Raw genomic sequence first — 16,371 nt, 5'->3', positions numbered from 1 at the left:
GCACAGCCCAACCTCCACCAACCCAGTTCAGCCCACCCCCCGCACAGCCCAACCTCAACCAACCCAATTCACCCCATCCCCCGCACAGCCCAACCTCACCAACCCAATTCACCCCATCCCCCGCACAGCCCAACCTCAACCTCACCAACCCAATTCACCCCATCCCCCGCACAGCCCAACCTCGACCTCACCAACCCAATTCACCCCATCCCCGGCACAGCCCAACCTCACCAACCCAATTCACCCCATCCCCCGCACAGCCCAACCTCAACCTCACCAACCCAATTCACCCCATCCCCCGCACAGCCCAACCTCGACCTCACCAACCCAATTCACCCCATCCCCCGCACAGCCCAACCTCACCAACCCAATTCACCCCATCCCCCGCACAGCCCAACCTCACCAACCCAATTCACCCCATCCCCCGCACAGCCCAACCTCAACCTCACCAACCCAATTCACCCCATCCCCCGCACAGCCCAACCTCAACCTCACCAACCCAATTCACCCCATCCCCCGCACAGCCCAACCTCACCAACCCAATTCACCCCATCCCCCGCACACCCCAACCTCACCAACCCAATTCACCCCATCCGCCGCACAGCCCAACCTCATCAACCCAATTCACCCCATCCCCCGCACAGCCAAACCTCAACCTCACCAACCCAATTCACCCCATCCCCCGCACACCCCAACCTCACCAACCCAATTCACCCCATCCCCCGCACACCCCAACCTCACCAACCCAATTCACCCCATCCGCCGCACACCCCAACCTCACCAACCCAATTCACCCCATCCCCCGCACACCCCAACCGCACCAACCCAATTCACCCCATCCCCCGCACACCCCAACCTCACCAACCCAATTCATCCCATCCCCTGCACAACCCAACCTCACCAACCCAATTCACCCCATCCCCCGCACAGCCAAACCTCAACCTCACAAACCCAATTCACCCCATCCCCCGCACAGCCCAACCTCACCAACCCAATTCATCCCATCCCCCGCACACCCCAACCTCACCAACCCAATTCACCCCATCCGCCGCACAGCCCAACCTCACCAACCCAATTCACCCCATCCCCCGCACAACCCAACCTCACCAACCCAATTCACCCCATCCCCCGCACAGCCCAACCTCTCCAACCCAATTCACCCCATCCCCCGCACAGCCCAACCTCAACCTCACCAACCCAATTCACCCCATCCCCCGCACAGCCCAACCTCACCAACCCAATTCACCCCATCCCCCGCACAGCCCAACTTCACCAACTCAATTCACCCCATCCCCCGCACAGCCTGACCCCAACCATACCACATCCAATCTTACCCCAGCCTCACCAGAACCTACTTCCACTTCAATCCACCTCCACTCTCCCCCTCCTCCTCCCCAGTGCACCAAATACAAAATGCTCATCTAAGGTCCCACGCGGCCTCATTCACCAAACCTCCTCCAGGTTGATGTCCTATCACACCCCCTCTGCTTCTCTGACTGGCAACCTTGCACTTTTCATTTGCTTGCTCTGTTCCACCCAAAGCAGCAAATCACGAGCTAGCATAAGTCAGTTGGGCAGAAAGGCCTGTCATTGTACTGTACATGTAGAAATCCGTGAGTTGCTTAGGGACTGCTGTGGTGTCCATTTACTTCTCTGTGAAGTATCTTCTAAATCAGGGCAATATATATATTGAACCAGTGATAACTGACTCAGTGAACATGTGAAAAGTGCCCCAACTAGTTTACCTTTCATTGTGTGGGGAGAGCCTGCTATTTCATCTCAAACTTCATGGAAAACTGCAATGTATTCAGCTGAAACTGAAGTTCTTGTGTCTTTCCCTTTCAGAGTGCCTGGGGATATAGATGAGGTAAATGCACTCAAACTACAGGTTGACCAGTGGAGGATCCCAGACAACCTTGCTGACCCCCATATACCAGGTAAAAACCTCTGTAGCACTAATGACAATGTGGCCTGGAACAGGCTCAAGGGGCCGAATGGCCTGCTCCTGTTCCTAAAATAATTTATCTCCTAGTTAAACTAATCCTTTCCAAATGCCCAAATTACTCCGTAAGAGTCATTTCCAGGGGAGCCAGAGGGTTAGGTGCCTGTAACTGAGTGAACAGTGTCCATATTTTCCAATAATAGACACTTTCACTCAGCTTCATGTGTATCCTACTGTTCAATATTTACACGGTGGAATTGTAACCTCTTGTGGTAGCGAAAGGTATTGCATAGCAAATTTTTATGCAGGGGTCAGTGGCCCATATAGGTTTCTCTCTGCACAAACGGTGCCTAACCGGCTGAATGTTTCCAGTATTTTCTGTTTTTTTTACATTTTTATACAGTGTTAGCTGTGACTGAATTGGTAGCACTGGAACCTCTGACACAGAAATCAAGTCTGACAGTCTCGTGCAGTACCGAGGGAGTGCTGCACTGTTGAACTTGTGCTCTTTCAGATAAGAGGTGAAACCCAGGCTCTATCCACCTGCTGGACTGGATGCAAGAGATAACGAGCGGCTGTTTTGAAGAAGAGCAGAGCTGTTGCCCCCAATGTCCCAGCCCACATTCATCCCTCCACTAACGTCACTAAAAATAGATGATCTGGTTGTTAACGCATTGCTGTTTGTGAGAGCTTGCTGTGTGCAAATTGGCTGCCTTTCCGACATGACAACAGTGACTAGACTTGAAAAGTATTTAATTGGCTGTAAAGGGAAACGCACAATATAAATTCAAGTCTTTTTATTGACTAGCTGCAGTATTTTGCTTTTGTCAGTAGTCTGGCACTCGTGTTTCTGGATTAGTTACACAGAAGTCAAGTGCAATTCCTACCAAGGCAGGTTGTAAAATTTCTTTCACAACAAAATTTGGCCTTTTGTGACTTTGGAAGTTTCCAGTTTGTGGCTAAAAGGCTCACTAATGTCATTTCAGGAGAGGAACCCTGCCAACCCTTCCTGATCTGGGAACTCGAGTCCCATGCTGACTTTTAAAAAAACAAATTGCAATTAAGGGGCAATTTAACGTGTCCAATCCACCTAGTCTGCACATCTTTGGGGTGCGGGGGTGAGACCCACGCAGACACTGGAGGGAATGAGCAAACTCCACATGGACAGTGACCCGGGGCCAGGATCGAACCCGGGTCCTTGGCGCCGTGAGGCAGTAGTGCTAACCACTCCGCCGCCCTACATGCTGACACACAACACCCGCTGTGCAAGATGTGGGGCAGCTGGGGTTGGGCAAATAACTGTGGCAATGGCCAGTGTCACCCACATCTCAACAACAGGTTAAAGAGAAAGCGTTTTTGAGACGGAGAGGGAGACGAACTTGGACACAGTTCCGAATTGTATTATAACAGCAAACTGAATTAAAATGCGTATCGTCATTCTGGAAACACTGCAGAAAAACACATGATGTCCTACTTTGAAAAAATATACTTTTATCCTTCCCAATTGTTCAGAAGGTTATATACACTGGCATAGTGAGGAACGGTTTAAAAAACATAGTAATGAAGGAAGAATGTGCCAAGCAGCGGAAATCATAGTTCAGTTCCGTATTTGATTTGAACACATTGTTGATTTGCCTGATGGGTTTAGGCTCTTGAGCTGCCCAATGTTTTAATAGGTCCGTGCATTGTGTTCTGCTGTTCCATGTAGGCCAGGGATCGGCCAGCTTCGATCCCATCATCTTTGTTATGTTACCCAGTCTTAACAGAAGTCTCCGTGTATATCCACACATCGGCTGCAGTGGCCTCTGACTCAGATGGGGGGAAACCCTGATCTCTTGTCGAGTGACCCCTGCTTGATGTGCATGCCAAGCTGAGGGTAAAGTACAGGTGGAGCCCATACGTCACCAACATTTGTATGTCCGGGTTAGTGGCTGACTGCTTCCAGCTATTGTGCTGTAGCCCAGCATGAATCAGTCAGTCCCAGTGCTGTGTCCTATCTCAGTGCCATTCAGGAGTTTGGGGGTGGGGGTTGGAGGAAGTATTCCTTTGAAGCTTATTCTGACCTCCAAATTAAGGGCAACATCTAAAAAGTTATTTTATAAGTTTTTGTTCTTTTTCTTTTGACTGCCCAATGCCCCAACTCAAAGGTTAGACAACCCTGTGAACGAGAGTGGTAATTTTCCCCATGAGGGATCAGTGGTCCCGGAATAACTTCCCCACTCTTGAGCAGTGCCCATGGAATGATGTACTATGTTGCACACTGCTGGAAGAGTGAGCTGCCCATCTTTGGACTTTGCTAAGACTCGGAACTCATCACTCAGGAAAATTGTTTGGAACCTGTAGCACGTGGTTCCTTCCGATTGGAATCTCGATGCTGGCACAGACAAATGAATCGTCACATGAAAAAGATACTAAACTGAGGAAGCCAACATTAGAGAGTAGCATGCGACCTGTTGGCTAGATTCAACGTTGTTCGTTTACGGTAGAGGATGACGTTCTTTCACAAAAGAATCTAGCATGATGCCCGAGAGGCTGCCTTTTCTCATTATACCTGTTTGTGTTACTCTGCAGCCTCCCTGCTGAAGCTGTGGTACCGAGAGCTGGAGGAGCCTCTGATCCCACAGAAGTTCTATCCGCAATGTGTGAACAACTACGAGAACCCTGAGGCTGCTGTGGCTGTTGTCGCTTCTCTGCCTGAAATAAACCGCCTTGTTCTTGGTTACCTCATCCACTTTTTGCAGGTAAGCATAAAGCCGGCCGGGTTTCTGGGCATTTACCAGTGTGTTGGAGATGCATGGCTGGCAACCAGCCGATGGTGTGGTGTGTATCTGGAGAGCTGCGCCATTTTAGCAGTCACTCTGGATAGTCTACCATGTTATAGTCTGGATAGGGAACTGTTGGCGATGTAGGAATTGGGTTAAAAGGGACATTTTCAATTAGTGACAGTAGCACAATGTTAACTTTAATACAGGAATTTGGGACAGCATGGTGGCACAGTGGTTAGCACTGCTGCCTCAAGGCGCCGTAGACCTGGGTTCGATCCCAGCCCCGGGTCACTGTCCATGTGGAGTTTACAAATTCTCCCCGTGTCTGCGTGGGTCTCGCCCCCACAACGAAAAGATATGCAGGATAGGTGGATTGGCCACGCTAAATTGCTCCTTTATTGAGGGGAAAAAAGAATTGGGTGCTTTAAAAAAAAAAAATGTTAAATATGGGAATTGGATACAGATACAATGGGCCTGCACAAACATGATAGGCTGAATGGCCTCCTCTGTTGGTGGTTTCTAAGTGCAGCCCCATCCACCCAGGAATAATGTTGCGTTTCAAACTTTTCATTGATCTGCTTTTGAAATTGATGTGAGTATTTTAAGTGACTTTTTAAAATAACTTTTTTCACAGGATGTAGGTGTCAGTAGGTAGGCCAGCATTTATTGTCCGTCCCTAATTGCCCTTGAGAAGGTGGTGGTGAGCTGCCTTATTGAACCGCTGCAGTCCATGTGGTGCAGGTACACTCACAGTGCTGTTAGGAAAGGAATTCCAGGATATTGACTCCGTGACAGCGCAGAAACGGCAACATATTTCCAAGTCAAGACGGTGTGAGGCCTGGAGGGGAACTTGCGAATTGGCGAAAGCAACAGTAGCAATAGTAACTTTCAAAAGAGAATTGGGTAAATATTTGGAGGGAAAATATTTACGTAACTATGGGAAAAGAGCAGGGGAGTCTGATTAACGCGAAAGCAGTTAAGATGCAGCAGAGGAACAATAGGCTGAATGGCCTGTTCCTGTGCTGCATCACTCTTGTGATGCTCTGATTTTACAAGTTTGCAAGTGAGACTGAGAGGTTACTGTGAACTGTAAAATGGAAGGCAAAACCCGCACACACACACACACACACACACACACACAGATGAAACGAGCGATTGGACAGAACAATGGAAAATGCGAACATACAATTTATACAAGGACCATTCTGCCTCTCGAGCTTGTTCTGCCACTTGATAAGATCATGGCGGATCTGATTGTGGCCTCTCCTTTCCTGCCTACCCCCTAAGCATGTTAACTCCCTTGTCAAGTAATTTGGATGCAAGGATGACAAAAATGTAGAGGCAACATGTAGATGAGTAAATAGATTTGAGTCTGGATAAATAACTCATTAACAGCTCATGTTACAGATTATCAAAACATGATCAAAAAGGCTTAATCACAAGGGCTATAAAAGCAAGGAGTGCTACTCGGACCTTAAGGAGCACTAAGTTCAGTTTTGGGTGCCTCACTCAAAAGGACATAGACTGGCAGAATGTCTAGTGTGAACTCTGTTGAATGGTGCTTTGGATGACGTGTGTGTTGTAATTAGAAATAAGTAGAGACTGAGTTAATGTGGGTTAATTTCCTCAGAACTGAACAGATCACAGTGTGACCCGATTTAAGGTGCAATTTTTGACGGGATGATTGGGGGACATCATGGAAAGAAGATTGGCTGGCTGACAGGATGCACAGTGTAGGCATAAACGGGTCATTTTCTTGTTGGCAGGATGTAACGAGTGGCGTGTCGTAGGGATCAGTGCTGGGACCACAGCCATTTGCAATTTATATAAATGACTTGGATTAAGGGATGGTTGCAAAATTTGCTGATGACATGAAGATAGTAAATTCTGAAGAGAATGTAAATGCATTGGAAGCAGTTCAGAGAAAATTTGCCAGACTAATACAAGGAATGGGGTGGCTTGTCTTATGAGGAAAGGTTGAACAGGCTAGGCATTTGTCCACTGGAGTTTAGAAGAGTAAGAGGTGACTTGATTGAAGCATTTCAGATCCTATGGGGTCTTGACAGGGTGGACATGGGGATGATGATGTCTCCTCTTGTGGGAGAATCTAGAGCTGTTTATAAATAAGGGATTTCCCATTTAAAGCAGCGATGAGGCAATTTCTTTCTCACTCTAGAGGGTCATGAATCTTTGGAACTCTTCCTGAAAAGGCGGTGGAAACAGAGTCTTTGAGTATTTTAAGGCAGAGGTGGATAGATTCTTGGTGATAGGTTATCAGGGTTGGTGTGACACAGATTTACAGTTACTATCAGATCAGCCACGGTTAAGTGTTGTAACAGGCTCTAGGGGCTGAATGGCCTACTCCTGCTCCTTGTATGTATCACTTAACCTGTGGTAGGAAACTCTCGAATAAGGGGACATGATCTTAGAGTTTCAGCTCAACAGGTTTAAGGCTCCGGAAGAAACATTTTCCTCGGAGGACCATATGTTAGGGAATTTCAAAGGGAGATAGATCCTTGGGAAGTAAAGCTAGTGAGCGACATGGAGTGAGGACAGTGTTTTGGAATCAAAGCAAATTCCACTGCAGAAACCAGTCAAGGCTCCTTCGACAGCACCTTTCAAACCGTAACCACTACTACCTAGGAAGACGTGGGGAGTAGAGCACCACCACTTGCAAGTTCCTCCAAGCCACACACCATCCTGACTTGGAACTGTATCCCTGTTCCTTCACAGCTGCTGGTTTAAAATCCTGGAACTCCCTTCATAACCAGCACTGTGGGTGTTCAAGATGATAGATCATCACCACCACCTCAAGGGCAGTTGGGATGGGAACAAATGTTGCCCTTACTAGTGATGCCCACATGCCATGAATTGATTTTTTAAAAGTTGGCACAATCAGATGGCCTGCCTACCCCCCCCCCGGTGCTGCCAAAAGGCCAGATTGGTTGTTCCACCCCCACCAGCCAGTTTGTTTAAATGTTTTAATATCGAGGCAAAACTAGTTTCACAAGAACAAAATGCACCCGAGTCCATTGCAGTGGGGCAATTCCAGGCAGGGGCAGCCTTGGTTTTTCTGGGCCCTCTAACAGCCGGTTCTTGAATTGGCGAAATAAAAGTGTGTTCAATTCACAGTGACCATGTAGAAAAATGTAAAAAAAAGAATCTCCCCCCCCCCCCGTCTCCTTTTCCCCTTTACCCACGCAAAAAAAGTTGAAATTTAATATTGAGCGATGTTTAATAAGTCCTTTTATTCTTTAAATAGATTTTTGCACAGCCGATTAACGTGAGCAAAACCAAGATGGACGTCAACAACCTCGCCATGGTGATGGCCCCAAACTGCCTGCGCTGCCAATCGGACGACCCACGTGTTATCTTTGAGAACACACGGAAGGAGATGTCCTTCATTCGCTTGCTAATTGTGCATCTAGACACGAGCTTCATCAAAGGTGACCTGTGAGAGGCCACGGGATACGGACGCTGGCCCACCCGGCAGGGCCAAGCCTATCTCTTCCTGCAATCCTTTTGTGTGTCTGTGCTCGGTTCTCCCTCCCTTCTTCAGTGGCTGGACAATCATTTGTCGACATAAATATTGCCTCATCGGCAGTGCGGTGGCGCAGTGGTTAGCACTGCTGCCTCATGGCGCAGACGTCCCAGGTTCGATCCCGGCTCTGGGTCACTGTCCGTGTGGAGTTTGCACATTCTCCCCGTGTTTGCGTGGGTTTCGCCCCCCACAACCCAAAGATGTGCCGGGTAGGTGGATTGGCCACACTAAATTGCCCCTTAATTGGTAAAAAAGAATTGGGTACTCTGAATTTAAAAAATAAATAAATATTGCCTCAAACTGGTACCTGGAACAATCATGGCGCAGAGCCACCCACGAGTGCTGCTGCATCCAAGTTTACACTTCCCCGGAAAGCAGGTGGGAATCGAGGGAGATTCTGGGGGCTGAAGCACTTACTGTGTCTGAGGCGTTGCGCGTGAGGTTTATTCTCCCAAAAAATCTTTAGCCAATAATGATAGCTCAAGTCTATTTGACCTGTGTGTAATTTTCTTTTCTGCGCTGGCCAGAGTTTAAAAAGGTGCCTCATGATGGGAGATATTCAAACCATCACTTGGATCAGGTTACGATAATCCCCATCCCCAGCCCCAGCCCTAATTTATGTTGCAACTAGAAAATATCATGGCTACTTCAGTCCCCAAAAGAATGGAGGCAGAAACACCATTTGCACTTTTGGGGCCGGGGGCTGTCAGCTTACACAGCAAGATTCCCAGCAGCCTTCACATGTTGTAAGAGTGAGCCTTGTAAGCATATGGGGAACTGGGAGTGGCTGTACATGTGTGACTTTTATTCTGTTTTGTGAGAAAGAAAAGTCAGTGCTTTAAATAGGGACTTGAAAAAGGTGTATGTGTGTCTTTTTATAAAAAAAAGTTTGCTTGTTTTATAAAAAAAGAAGAAAATACTTGTACCTTCTCGTAACCCAGACTAACACTAAGCTTTCACTCTGCGTGCTTACTCTACCTTCACTGGAGGGAAACATAGAAACACTATTATTAATTTGTGTAGCCAACATTTTAACTGTCGTGGTCACTGATAAAAGGGTTGAGTGACTGACTTTCAGTTAAATTTATCCCGGGATGACTTGTGTCCTCCATACACGCAATCCTCAAAAAGAATCCAAATCTTGCTTTTCCAATGGTACATGTACGATGGCATGATTAATGTGTGTATTTATTTTTATATTCATGTCTGTGCGTACTTTCTGTCATTTGTTTTTATTGTGCCAGTTTGGCTCCATTCTCGGAATTCCCTATGCGTCAGGTCGTTGTGCTTTTCACCTGGTGCAAACTCTCCCTTCCTTTTTTGATACCCTCCAAATTCAGGGGTTGGCAGCTTTTCACGGTAAACTGAGAAGTGGCGCTTGTATTCCGCAGTACATGGTGGCAACACTGTAAAAATGCCATCTGTGAAATGCCCTTTGCTTTGATGACCTGGGGGCTGATAATGTGACGCCAAGCAGAGCGTGTACATATCTTTTTAAAGCTAGATGGTCCTGTTGAGCATTTCTGTCCAAGGAGCGAAGTGAGGAGTGTTCATCCTCGAGGCTAATTATTTCAGTCGTGTAGGAAATACATGAACAGCCTCACCTCTGGTTGCCAGGACATAGATTAATTTCTCCATTTATACAAATCAGCCCCATAGGAGTCTTCAACAATGTGATTGCCGTTCCTGGGTTGGGAGCTTTAGTAAAATAAGCAATTTAGGAAATGCAACATTTTTTTTGAGTCTTGCAAAAAAAAAACCCATTTGTGGCAATAAGATTGGATCCAATAATTGAGGAAGTCACAAGCATAAGCCCAATAAATTTGGACGTTTGCTTCACATTAATTTAGCAATTGACCAGCAAGCAATTCAGTCTGAACAAGAAACTGTATCAACCACATTAACTGGGATGAGGTTGTTGTTTGATCCATTGATTTTATTTTTTATAATAAGGAGCATTGTTAAGTTTTAGCGTCACATGACTTTGAGGAGGTTCTGATTTTTCTGGCATTTATTTGAAGCGTTTGCCCCCTCATACTTGTCCAAGACCTGGGCTGCGAGGGTCAGGTGATCCACTTTATGCCCTGTCCCATGGACATCCAACGTAATCGGGTCTCCAGGAACTGCCAATGGTTTGTAGATGGGATTGCACTCATTTTAGTGCTTATTTGCGCTCTCTCCTTCCCTCTCTTTTGATAGCTGCCGAACTAACTTTGTTTTATATACATGGTGTCTTTGTACCTGTGATGTGATTATTGTGAGGAAGGAACATTGTATTGACTTCTAATAGCAGTGCTGCCATCTCCAAGGAAGAATTTTATTTACTCAGTCAAAACAGATCGGAGTTTCTTCTTCTGGCTCGAGACCTCCGTTTGCAGAGTTTAAAAGCAAAATGCAACCCCCTTTGTGAGCTTGTGTTGAGGATATTTTATACCTAATTTCAAGTATGGATGGCATACAGCACCAACTTTACATGAACTAGCTGTGATCAATCTCTCTCTTAAACAGGCTGGAATAAGCTGCTTTGCTGCAAGTTTTCAGAAAGGACAAATCAAATCTGAACTCTCCACTCAGCGTTGAGTGTATATTACTACTTGTCTGCAATATAACTGCGCAGGTTTACTTGACGGTGGCTTCCTGTTTTCTTGGTTGTGGCACATCACTTGACAGCTGTCCTTCTTCGTTATTTTTAGAAAGTAGTTTATTCAGGCTGAATCGTGAATGTCCATGTCCTGTTGATAAGTGCCCATTCCCCGAAGTTATGTTGCAGGATTGGAAATGTTCATGAGATTGCAATTGTTTCTTTTTAGTTCCAAGTCCAAGGCATAACGCTCAAAATGTGAAAATTAAAATGAGGTCTGATTTAACAATTTCTGTAATTGCATGGAAGATTTGAATCATCTTCAGGGAACACAGTTGCTTTCCTTTGTACGGTTAAGATAGGTGATGTTATCTTAGTTGTAGCTCACTGTATCCTAATAAGTCATACTTTCCTAACGGATATATTTTAGTCCGGAGGCTGATGCAGTAAGACACCATTTTTAACATTGGTCCTGTGAGCTTGGATTGCTTTTACTGAAGTTACAAATCAACTATGTTACAAATTCAAGAAAGCTAAATTTCAAACAATCACAACAGTTATGTGACACAGTGGTTAGTATCGCAGCGCCAGGGACCCAGGTTCAATTCTGACCTTGGGTGACTGTGTAGAGTTTGTACGTTCTCCCCGTGTTTGCGTGGGTTTCCTCTGGGTGCTCCGGTTTCCTCTCTCGGTCCAAAGATGTGCAGAATTGGTGGATTGGCCGTGCAAAATTGCCCCTTGGTGTCCAAAGATGCGCAGGTTAGATGAGGCGCTCTTTCAGGTGGCTGGCACAGACTGAATGGGCCAAATGGCCTCTCTGCACTGTAGGTGTTCTATGGGTCTAATAATTGTGATATTCTTGTATTTGTCCCGATGGGTGCAAGACAATAAGCTTCGGCAATCTCTCTTCGGCAATATTAGAGTTCTGTATTACTAAGCGACTGTCGTTGCAAATATTTATTTAGTTGTTTAAGAGTTGCCTTTTCCTCTTTGCTGTTTGATGTGAAAATTATAGAATCCCTACAGTGCAGAAGGAGGCCATTCAGCCCACTGAGTCTGCACCGACCCTTGAATGAGCACTCTATTTACACATCCCCCGCCCTAACTCCATAACCCCACCTAACCTGCAGATCCCTGGGGCAATTTATCATGGACAATCCACCTAACCCGCACATCTTTGGACTATGGGAGGAAACCAGAGCACCAGGAGGAAACCCACGCGGACACTCGGAGAATGTACAAACTCCACACAGTCACCCAAGGCCAGAATTGAACCTGGATCCCTGGCGCTGTGAGGCAGCACTGCTAACCACTGTGCCGTAATATCAGGGGACGCCTTGGGCCTTGACATTCAGATGGAAGGATGTCCTTCATGGGTATGCCCGATTGACTGGGCCTGTGCCTTTACAGAAAAATCAATAAGAAGTGAGCAATCTGATAACACTGCTACGGCTTTAATGAAATAATTTCTTGTCCCTTCTCCCACCCACCAATCTAATCTCTCCGGGAGCCTCCCAAATTAAAAGTTTAATGAGTGATCTTTCTTTCGCCTGTGTAATTTTAGCAGTTCACACCCCTTTTCCCCCCCACATTCTCGTTATTGCCAAGGCTGATCAATTAATGGCCATCTCTGCGGCAGAGTCTAGCCAGTGTGAGTTTGTGTTTCCCAAGATGTCCTATTTTTGTAAACAAAATATAAAAGATAGATTTTCCAAGTGGATATCTTTCTGCATTGCAGCTTGCTTTATTTATGTATTCCTCTTAAGTTTATATTTCTGCTATATAACTGTACAAAATATATTTTAAAACTGTTCTACATTTAAAGGAGTGTGTGCTCTAACCTTCAGTAACTGGTGCTGTGAACACAGAGGATCTGTTATCTGCGAGGACAGGCCTCTGTATAACTTTATATACTGTTAAACAACAATAATTATCACAGTGATGCAGCCACTTCTTCTGGCAGGTTAGCTTTTTTTGACCTTGCGCCTGTTCTAACAGAAGGTATTTTACCTCCTCCTCTTTCTCGCCTACACCATCACCACCGCTACCCACGTCCCCCATTACTTGAGACACTTTCCCATCTGGGAAAATAGGAACATTACATGTTTCAGGAAGTTGGTGCTTTCAGGGGAGAGGGGGGGTAAAAGCTTCATAGATACCCTTTTGAAGTGGCTCATTGCATCATTCATGAGAACTAAACCAATCCTGTGAATCTGCAGATGTAGGACCACATTGATTGAGGAGCGGGGGGAGAATATTAGTACAGTGCATCTTCCTGATTGCAATAGCATTTCCTGTTCTTTATGCTGCCACGTGCATCCTGAGAAAGACATTGAGGGTGATTTTAACCAACACGCTGGGTGGGATGTCCATGGTATCCCTGTTTTACACCCCACTGATTGCAGGAAGTTTATTCCACCCCATCAGACAAGAAACTGAAAGCTCTGTGTGCAGTGTTGATCGTGCATAACACCTACCTAAGTTTAGTCTCCATTTGAAATAATATTGGGTGTAAAATTAAGGTTTCCATCTGATCCCATGGATTTTCCACCTGGTAGATGGATTAAAATTCCCCATTTTGTGTTGCTGAATAAATACCCCCATTTATTATGTAAGGGTGTTCAATTCTGCGGTAGTTAATTAAATTGATGGTAATTTGCATTGTTGTTTTAGTGGGCCCTCGCACACCATCCAACACAGTATCTGGTACTACACTAGCTGAAGTTTTGTAAATATTGCTTTTTTGGTATTTCTGTATATTGACGATAAATACAAAGGATTCTTGCTGATAACAATGGCTTCCCCCAAAATTGAAACCGGGAAGAAAGTGACTGGAGACAAACATGATTTCAGTAACAATAGAATAAAATAAACCTCAGAATATCCAGGTGGTGGGAATACATAGCCATTGTAGCTTAAAAGCATCATCATTTATTCATTTGTTTTCATTTCCCCTATCAGGTATTTACTTAAATAACAATTGTGCAGATTGAAAAGGGGTTAAACGTGGTTTGGAAATATTAAACTCCAGGTGGAATTAACTTTCTAAATACGTAGACTGGGGAAGGGATTTGACTGTGTGTGTGTGTGTGTGTGTGTGTGTGTGTTGAATGGGATCTGTCTTAAAAGCAAAACCAAATATGTAACCACTTTTTTTTTGTACATTGTGGCATTTGAAATATGCATTCGCATTATTGTGTAAAACTGCATTGTAAACTTTCCTGTAAACTTGGCTGTTTGTGTTTTTTTTTTAATGGTTTTCTTTGCACTTAGCTGCTCCTTTGTGTTGTGATATGTTAATGCTTTTTGACAGGTTGTATAAAAGCAGAATTTCTTTTTGTGTACACTGGATGTTTCTTTGCGCAGGAGAAGTGTAAATAAAGGCTGCAGGATTCTGACTTTACAAGGTCTCAAGTGTGTGCTACTCCGAGTATAATGTTTACTGTTGGGCATCTACTTTCACAAAGGGAAGTCTGTGTACAGAATCCCATAAACAAACATAACTTGTTGTTGAGCTAATGCAAGCAATTTTATTTCTGCCAAGTCCCCAGTGTAGCATTTCCATACCTCTGACTGTTCCAAGAACGTTTTGGCTTCATTTTTTAATGATCTTTAATTCGGCCTTCATTCAGTTGATAGTTCTCGTGTCTGAGTCACAAGGGTTCTGGATTCAAATTCCACTCGAGGGCTTGTACACAGAAATCATCTGTGCAGTTCTGAGGGAGTGCTGCGCTGTAAAAGGTGCCATCTTTTCGACAAGACCTTAAAAATTGAGGCCCCATCCGCCTGCTCAGCTGGACGTAGGAGATCCCAAGCACTGTTTTGAAGAAGAGCCAGGGGAATTGTACCCAGCCACCTGGCTGATATTTATCCCACAATTAACATCACAGAAAGGTTTTCTGATCGAGTTCTGTTTGTGGGAGCTTTTTGTGCGTGCGTAAATTGGCTGCTGCATTTACTACATGACAACAGTGATTACACTTCAAAGGCTTCATTGGCTGGAAAGCTCCGAGACATTGAGCACTCGTGGAAAATGCTAAACAAATGCAACTTTTTCTTAAACAGGGGAGGCAATGGCGCAGTGGAATTGTCACTGGACTAGCAATTCAGAGACCCAGGGCAGGATTTGGGGACGTGACAAATTGTGAAATTTGAATTCAATAAAAATCTGCGATGAACAGTGTTATGATGACCATGAAACCATTGCCAGTTGTCATAACCCATCTGGTTCTCATTTGCCATCCTTACCTGGTCGAGCCTATATGTGACTCCAGATCCACAGCAATGTGGTCGACTCTCAAATGTCGTTTGAAATGGTGGGCAATAAATGCTGGTCTAGCCAGCGACATCCGCGTCCTGCGAAAGAATTTTGAAAAATCTCTTCTTGACAACTCTTGCACTGCACAGCACTGTACTTGTGGGATGACGAGCAAACAGTTCTCAATCTTAGCCAGTGATATGCTGCAATCAGGCACTGCTTGATCGAAACAAGCCTCCGAGCATCTATCTGATATATTCACCCATGCCCCCTCCCTACGGAGCAGAATCTGGTCTCTGCTTGATGTTGCTCCATGATGGCATAGCTAAGATTGTTGATCCGCCATTAAGGAATTATAAGCACGAATACTTGCACTATTGCTCCATAACCTGCTGTTTACGTGTTCATTTCCCCACTCAAAATAAAGAAAGCCCTTATTTTGATGAATAAAATGAATTGTAAATCCCACAATTGTGTAAGCAGCAAAATCCTTGTTCCTGTTTTCAATGATGGATATTCAATGCTACGCTATTATTCCATGATTGCAGAGTTGGTGATCTCTTTTTAAAATGTTTTCCATTTAAGGGGCAATTTAGCGTGGCCAATCCACCCACCCTGCGCATCTTTGGGGTTGTGGGGGTGAAACCCATGCAGACACAGAGAGAACATGCAGACTCCACACGGACAGTGACCCCGGGGCCGGGTTCAAACCCAGGTCGTCAATGCCGTGAGGCAGCAGTGCTACCCACTGCGCCACCGTGCCGCCCCATATTCTGTCATCTTTCCATCACAGTGTCAAAAATATTATAAGTGTTGAACCTGATGGGTAGATTGCAAATAAAATTACCACAGGTGCAAGTTTTTAAAAATCTCTGAATCCATAAAATTGTATCGAGCTTCTGATATCCATGGCCTAACTTTTAAATGTGATGACTGCTTTGTTGTGCAATTTGTACATTGAGACACCATGCACAAGTATCCTCTAAGATACTGTTTCTAGGTCATCGACACACATCCAATCCCGTTACTGGATGTGTTTCCTTGTCTAATCAGATACCCATGCATTCCAAGTTTTGACACTAGAAAACTATCACAGCCTGACCTTGATCAATCTTTGGACTTCTAGACCTTGATAGGCTACATAAACAGGCTTTCAAACTTCAATCCTTTGCATTCTGGATTGTGAAACAAAATTGAAATGCTGTATCCCCTCCCCAGCAACTCACAATAGTTTCTGTCCATATTGTCAGTTTTTGTTAGGTTTTAGTGATAAGCTGCCAGCCT

General features: G+C 45.2%; 1 protein-coding gene across 6 annotated transcripts in view; it reads left to right on the top strand.

Moving 5' to 3' along the window:
• LOC140428571 (rho GTPase-activating protein 39-like) overlaps nucleotides 1-14,235 on the top strand; it is a 302,434-nt gene extending 288,199 nt beyond the window's left edge. For all 6 annotated transcript variants that reach the window (XM_072515196.1, XM_072515194.1, XM_072515195.1 and 3 more), the window contains 3 exons: nucleotides 1,846-1,937; nucleotides 4,514-4,683; nucleotides 7,970-14,235. In XM_072515196.1, the coding sequence (XP_072371297.1) occupies nucleotides 1,846-1,937; nucleotides 4,514-4,683; nucleotides 7,970-8,164 (457 nt within the window). In that variant the 3' untranslated portion in view covers nucleotides 8,165-14,235. The remainder of the gene's footprint in view (nucleotides 1-1,845; nucleotides 1,938-4,513; nucleotides 4,684-7,969) is intronic.
• The last annotated feature ends 2,136 nt before the right edge of the window (nucleotides 14,236-16,371 follow it).

This window comes from Scyliorhinus torazame, chromosome 8 (assembly GCF_047496885.1).
Source record: "Scyliorhinus torazame isolate Kashiwa2021f chromosome 8, sScyTor2.1, whole genome shotgun sequence".
In the NCBI taxonomy this organism is placed as follows: Eukaryota; Metazoa; Chordata; class Chondrichthyes; order Carcharhiniformes; family Scyliorhinidae; genus Scyliorhinus; species Scyliorhinus torazame.
Note: the sequence above shows the minus strand (reverse complement) of the source record. Positions and strands in the feature narration are given on the sequence as shown.